The sequence below is a fragment of the Brachyistius frenatus genome, unplaced genomic scaffold (genome assembly GCF_029030835.1).
Source record: "Brachyistius frenatus isolate BFR_SWC_R1_liver_20210118 unplaced genomic scaffold, ASM2903083v1 Contig_36, whole genome shotgun sequence".
Classification (NCBI taxonomy): Eukaryota; Metazoa; Chordata; class Actinopteri; family Embiotocidae; genus Brachyistius; species Brachyistius frenatus.
Window position 1 is genome coordinate 947,594 of NW_027210635.1, and position 6,000 is coordinate 953,593.

General features: G+C 41.2%; 1 protein-coding gene across 3 annotated transcripts; it reads left to right on the plus strand.

The window, feature by feature from the left end:
- The first annotated feature begins 752 nt into the window (after window positions 1-752).
- Window positions 753-5,442, plus strand: LOC138622414 (mitochondrial glycine transporter A-like). 3 transcript variants are annotated; one of them, XM_069701193.1, is made up of 8 exons: window positions 753-1,094; window positions 1,770-1,867; window positions 2,784-2,908; window positions 3,088-3,172; window positions 3,295-3,474; window positions 4,008-4,176; window positions 4,298-4,458; window positions 4,618-5,442. In XM_069701193.1, the coding sequence occupies exons 2-8, from the start codon at window positions 1,853-1,855 to the stop codon at window positions 4,738-4,740; spliced, it is 858 nt and encodes a 285-aa protein (XP_069557294.1). In that variant the 5' UTR covers window positions 753-1,094; window positions 1,770-1,852; the 3' UTR covers window positions 4,741-5,442. The 3 variants fall into 3 exon arrangements, with proteins under 3 accessions (XP_069557294.1, XP_069557297.1, XP_069557293.1); XM_069701196.1 differs by having other exon boundaries at window positions 753-911; XM_069701192.1 differs by lacking the exons at window positions 753-1,094; window positions 1,770-1,867 and having other exon boundaries at window positions 2,432-2,908.
- The last annotated feature ends 558 nt before the right edge of the window (window positions 5,443-6,000 follow it).

Here is a 6,000-nt window from a genome sequence, read left to right on the forward strand (position 1 = left end):
AGTTCCACGTAACATTTCATTAGTACGAATGTTTCCATACAAATAAATATGGAATAAAACAGCATACATGTTTTCTAGATTAACTACAAAAAAAATAGTAATACTTGTTTTTTTTCCCCCTTTATTTGTATCCACATAACAACCACAGTATGTACAGTCATATTCACGTTTACACGGTCATCAATCTTTTCAACTTTTTATTGGGTAAAATTGAAGCTGTAGAGCAAAGTTAGATCAATGGGGTGTTTTTTAATCGACAGAAAAATACATCAAGAAAAAAAAAACATACAAATAGTTTAAAAAAAGAAAAAGGAATATGAACTTAAGAAGGGCGTTTTGTCGGAACATACGTTTTTCCACTTCTGTCAAATTTCTTAGAACTTAAATTATTTTTTGACAAGCTGCGGACGAACTTTTGGAATAATGTGTGTTTATTTGAACTCGAAATTATTTTTAATGTCTGTAATTGTGGTTTTTTTTTTTATATTGTGGGAGTGTTGGGTGGGTGGGGGGGTGATGGGGGGGGGGGGGGGGCACTGAAACAACCATTACAGCAGCGTAGACTTTAGAGCGCGGGTCCCTCCGGCTGTCAAATCTCGCCCAAACCAATAAGTGGCCCCTATACCATGTGCGTCAGAGGACCGATTAACCAATTAAAAGCCCGGTTGTTTTTTTTTTTTTAGCAGCTGGGCGGGTCTTATTCCAAATTACTACACCCTTCGTCCTTAAACAGGAACCGGCCAGTTTAATTTAACAATGAGAGCTGGTTATCAGTTTCTAAATCACAGCTCAGGGCTCTAGTTGCTGGTCGGGTTCAGGTTTGTCTCTGCTGTGGTGATTACAGGCGGTACAACGGATTTATGCTGACACTTAACCGGAGAGAAAACTTAACTCGCAAGCAAATTAGTAAGGTGCGTCAGGGGGATACGAGCTTTTTTTTTTTAATAAGACTAGAGCGTCTCTACGTAACTTCCTCACTGTGGTCCTCACACGTTGTTTTTGTTTTTTTTGTTGGTTTTGGAACAATTAACCAAATAACTTTGAACTTATATCAGTCGTCGCACATTGTGCAAACTGTAAAGAGGCTACAAAGGGTAAGCAACGGAGAAGGACATTGGGAGTTTTTATATTATTATTTAAATTCATAATGTAAATATTGCTCTGTGGAACATTTCAGATGGTCAGCAAAAAAATATTATTAATCCTAATAAGAAGCAAGAAAATGTTACACTGGTATTGGTGTCATTAGGTTACGAAGTCATCGTTTTATGTGCTCTTGTTTTGTTAGAAGTATGTGTTGTCACTGTCTCTCTCCGGGGAGTCTCAAAAGTCTGCACTCTTATTAAATCATAATCAGAAGTGGGATTTCCACCAACACTTAGTCGACAATAGGACTAGATATTATCCACACACAAAAAAAAAAAGATTAAACACTCTCCAGCATTCTGCTTTTCAACACACACATTGCATTAGTTCATTATGTCTTCAGTGTCACGAGAAAAACATGCAGCCACAGATCCATCTTAATGTGTAGCATAATGATCTGTGCTTCGGTAATGAATAGCTGTATGTTGTGTGTCCGGTGGTCATGAATGGGAAACACAGTGTCGGTCAGGTGGTCTGTATACTGAAGACTGCTGTGTGTATGTTCCCTGATCCAGACGGCACCACTGTGCACACGCACCCTCATCATCCGAGAGGTCTTACAGATGTCTCCTACTCCACCGCTGGACGGCCGCTCTCTAAACCCTTCTTCCTCCTCCGTTTAGGTGTGAGACTGAAAGATTCAACAGGGAAGGAAAACCAGAAGATTTTGTGTGTGTGTGTGTTTGAAAAAGCTTCCTGAAGCACTATGGAACTGTCACTGGTGAGTTTTATAATTATGTTAATTTTTGTTTACCTTATCTTTTTTGTTTACCTTATATTTGCCATTAACGATGACTTTTTCCAGAAGGAATACCTTTGTGCCTCTTTTTTTTTTTTTTTTTTTTTTAAACTAATTGGAGGTCAGGGTGTCCTGCCTGACTGATAACGTAAATCTAGAACACTGATTAACTATTTGGTACAGTCAGGGAGCTGGTTGCTGGATCATTAAGTTTAGTGATCAAAGTCTGTTGTTACATCACAAGTAAATTATATAAGGAGGCAGTTTGCATTTATTCAGTCATCTACTTGTGTATAGACAAATACAATTTTTGCTTGAACACCTGGAAGAAAATTGTGTGAACTCTGCAGTAGATACTTTCCTGATCGTGTCTAACTTGAGTGCCTCATTTCTGATTAAAAAAACAAACAAACTATACGTTATTGATAAAATAATGAGTTTACACAGTGAAAGAATCAGTAGTTGGGGGATTCATGTAATTCTAGGACATAAAAATATATATATATATATATATATATATATATATATATATATATATAACAGTGTCACTCATAAATTCTGAGTAATTAAATGCAAAAGTGATTAATTTGATTACATTCAAGGAATAAACATGTTCTCAGCATTATGTCATTAATAAAGCTCCAGTATTTGTTTTCAACTTGCAATATAACTGCAAAACTTGTGATGTAAAAACACTTGTTGTGCACATGCTGTTGACACTGTCTCCTGATCATCAGGGCTTTTATTAGAGATATTCAAAGAGAGAGATGGAGACTATTAACTGTGCGATAAGGAGATGAAAGTGTATGTGCCACACAGAGAGGTTCAGGAAAGCCAAGAAGATTTACACCAGAAATTTGTAGAGATGCAACTGAAATCTGTCATCTGCCTCCCGCAGGCTCCGCCGGCTATCAAAGCCTTCATGTGTGGCTCCATCAGCGGGACCTGCTCCACGCTGCTGTTCCAGCCTCTCGACCTGGTCAAGACTCGTCTGCAGACGCTGCAGAGCGGCATGCAGCCCGGGTGAGTCTTTGAACTGACCACCTACAAACACACACAGTTATCGGTATCACCAGCTTGCATCGCACGCCTCGCAGCCTCGCGGCCTCCAGAAACACAAGAAGTTGGACCTCGGATGAACCTCGAATGACACATGCAACACATTGCCCTTCTGTCAGCTAATGTGAATGTCCCTCTCTCAGTTCGGCCAGAGTGGGGATGGTGTCGGTGCTGCTCAGCGTGGTGCGGACAGAGAAGCTGCTGGGACTGTGGAAAGGTGTTTCGCCGGTTAGAACCTCCTTTACACTGCCCGTAAACGTACTCTTCGTCCAAAATGGGCACAAACTCATCACCCTGTCTGAGCCGGAAGGCATCTGAAAATCTGCTCTCTCCTCCATCTGCTCTTCTAGTCCTTTGTTCGGACCATCCCGGGAGTGGGGATCTACTTCAGCACCTACTACTCTCTAAAGCAGCACTTCTACCAGGAGAGCAGCCCGGGGGCCGTGGAGGCGGTGCTGCTAGGAGGCGGAGCCCGGATGGTGGCGGGGGTCCTAATGCTGCCGGTTACGGTCATCAAGGCACGTTTTGAGGTAAGCAGTGTTTCAGGTGTTATAGCGGGCTCAACATGTGAATATAGTTCTTCAGCGAAATGTCTTTATTACTTTACCCCTGAAACAGACTGAAACCAATCGGTCACAATTGAACTGTTGGTTCACTGTTAGCTGCCAGTGGCTGGGTGGAGAATAGAAAGGCTTTGGAGCCCGATATTGGACATTATAAAGGTAGCAGAAAACAAACCACTGGTTGTAGTTCTATAAGGTCCATGTAGGTCTTGACCTTGTTATCTAGAGTGCCGTGAGATGACCTCGGTCATGATTTGGCGCTATATAAATAAAATAAAATTGAATCTATTAGTTTGAGTCACAATCAATGATAACATTTTCCACCCTTTAAATCAGTATAACAAACATAAACCCGACAAATAAGCAAAACAGCATGAAAAAAAAGATTCGAATTTGTCAGTCAAACATTCAGGAGGGCATTTCTTTGAATGTTTTTGTACTTAAGCGTTGCAGTTATATTCTCTGGTTGTTTTGAATGAAAGGATGCGTTTGTGTTTCAGTGTGGCAGGTACAGTTACGGCAGCGTAACCGGGGCTCTGCGCAGCGTGTGTCGGACCGAAGGTCCTGCAGCTCTGTTCTCCGGCCTGATGGCCACGCTCCTCAGAGACGTCCCTTTCTCTGGGATCTACGTCATGTTCTACAGCCAGGCCAAGGCCTCGCTACCAAAAGGTAAACATCGACCCACAGAGAGACAAAGAGAGAGAGACAGAGAGACATAATGACTTGATGCAAAACGCCTTTGAAAAACATTTGTTTAATTAAAAACACACACTGTGTATGTTCCTTCCAGAGATCAGCGCCTCTCCTTCGGCGCCCCTGGCGAACTTCAGCTGCGGGATCCTGGCGGGTGTTCTGGCCTCTCTGATCACTCAGCCCGCCGATGTGGTCAAAACACACGTCCAAGTGAATCCACAGCTGAGGACTGCAGAGGCTATCAGATACATCCACACGGTAGCTATCTCCCTCCTCCTCATGCTTTATTAACCTGTCGTGTTTTATAAGCTGCATTTCACTTTGCAGAAGTATTCTGGTCGAACAGACAGTTATAACAGCACCTGACTGCGTGATACTGATTACATCTGACGCCCTTCCTCGTCCTTTCCCTCGAAGGAATACGGACTGCAGGGCTTCTTCAGTGGGTCGGTTCCTCGGTGTCTGAGGAGAACCATGATTGCGGCCATGGCGTGGACGTTGTATGAGCAGATGATGGCACATGTTGGATTGAAGTCCTGAAGGGGAACGTTGATGAGGGACTTGTGAAAGAAAGAAGAGATAAATCAGAGTGAAGACCGCAGTGAGTCCGCAGGGGAGGAAGTTCTAAAGTTGAGACGAGACAAGAGAGATGTGGAACGTCGACTGTATGAAATGTGTCTTCGTGGGTTCTGGCTGAAGTTCTGGAAACAGATTTTTATTTTTTTTTTTTTTGGCCTGTGCAACGTCGCCACAAAAAAGTATTTTAAAATAATACAGGCACGTTTTGTTGTTTTGTTTTGCACTACGAGTTGTATGTACTTTGTCATCCTCACTGGAGATTTTTCATGTTTTAGAAATACGTTTGTGGAAATTCCAGTCTCTGTGGTGTCCCAATGCTGGGAATCATTTCCAGACAAAAGACTGCATTCACACAGTCTGTTATTACTCAAGACGGCGTCCCAGATACAGCTCAGCCTTCTGTCATGCACTTTAACCTCGGCAGCAGTTTAACACTAGTAGTTTATGAGTGTCTGTGCCTTTTAAATACCGCAATGTCATTTCCATTCTAATTTAGAAAAAAAATTAATATATGCTTGTAGTCCTTTTGCCAGTATATTCATCTGCCTTAAAATGCACCGATTCTATTTTGATATTTGTTTCAAATGTACTTTAAAGCAAGTGTATTTACCTTTGTTTAAGTATTTTAACTTTTTAAGGTTGTTAAAGAGAATAAAACAATGTAAAGTGCATCTGTGTTACATGAGTTTTTGTGTTAATTGTGATAATTTTGCATGCACACATTTCTTTTTCTTTTTTTCAGATTAAATGACTCTACATAAAATAACAGCTTCATATTAATGCCTGAACCCTGGCCAACCGCTGAAATGCTGCTCCAACATAGAGACAATCAGTTTCTGTTCCGGAGGTGACACAACACACTTAATATGAAGTTCAGCTTAACCCATCCGTTAAAAATAAAAGCTATTTCAAAAAAAACAAACTCAACTCAAGTACCTAAACTGCATGATTGCATGCACTTTGTAACTGTCCCCTCATTGATTGAAAAAGCTATAAAACAATAATTAACAGTGAGAGGCTTGGCTAACTGGATCTCTGTGGCATACAACTATCAGAAGCAGGATATAAAGATGTGTCATTCAGCACATTGCAAAGGACTATTAGAACATGTCGACCAAAGATTTATCAGTGCGCTGTTACAAATAAGCTGCATGCATGTCGAGACACCGAATGAGGAATAAGGACAAGGAGTGTACAACATAGATCAGATTAACATAAGAA

What these genes read in the sequence shown, in the direction of transcription:
- LOC138622414 (XM_069701192.1), top strand. Translation starts at nt 2,682, where the DNA reads ATGAAAGTGTATGTGCCACACAGAGAGGTTCAGGAAAGCCAAGAAGAT. An exon ending in CAGAGCGGCATGCAGCCCGG is followed by an intron (nt 2,909 to 3,087) that starts GTGAGTCTTTGA and finishes TCCCTCTCTCAG; the next exon opens with TTCGGCCAGAGTGGGGATGG. An exon ending in CTATCAGATACATCCACACG is followed by an intron (nt 4,459 to 4,617) that starts GTAGCTATCTCC and finishes TTTCCCTCGAAG; the next exon opens with GAATACGGACTGCAGGGCTT.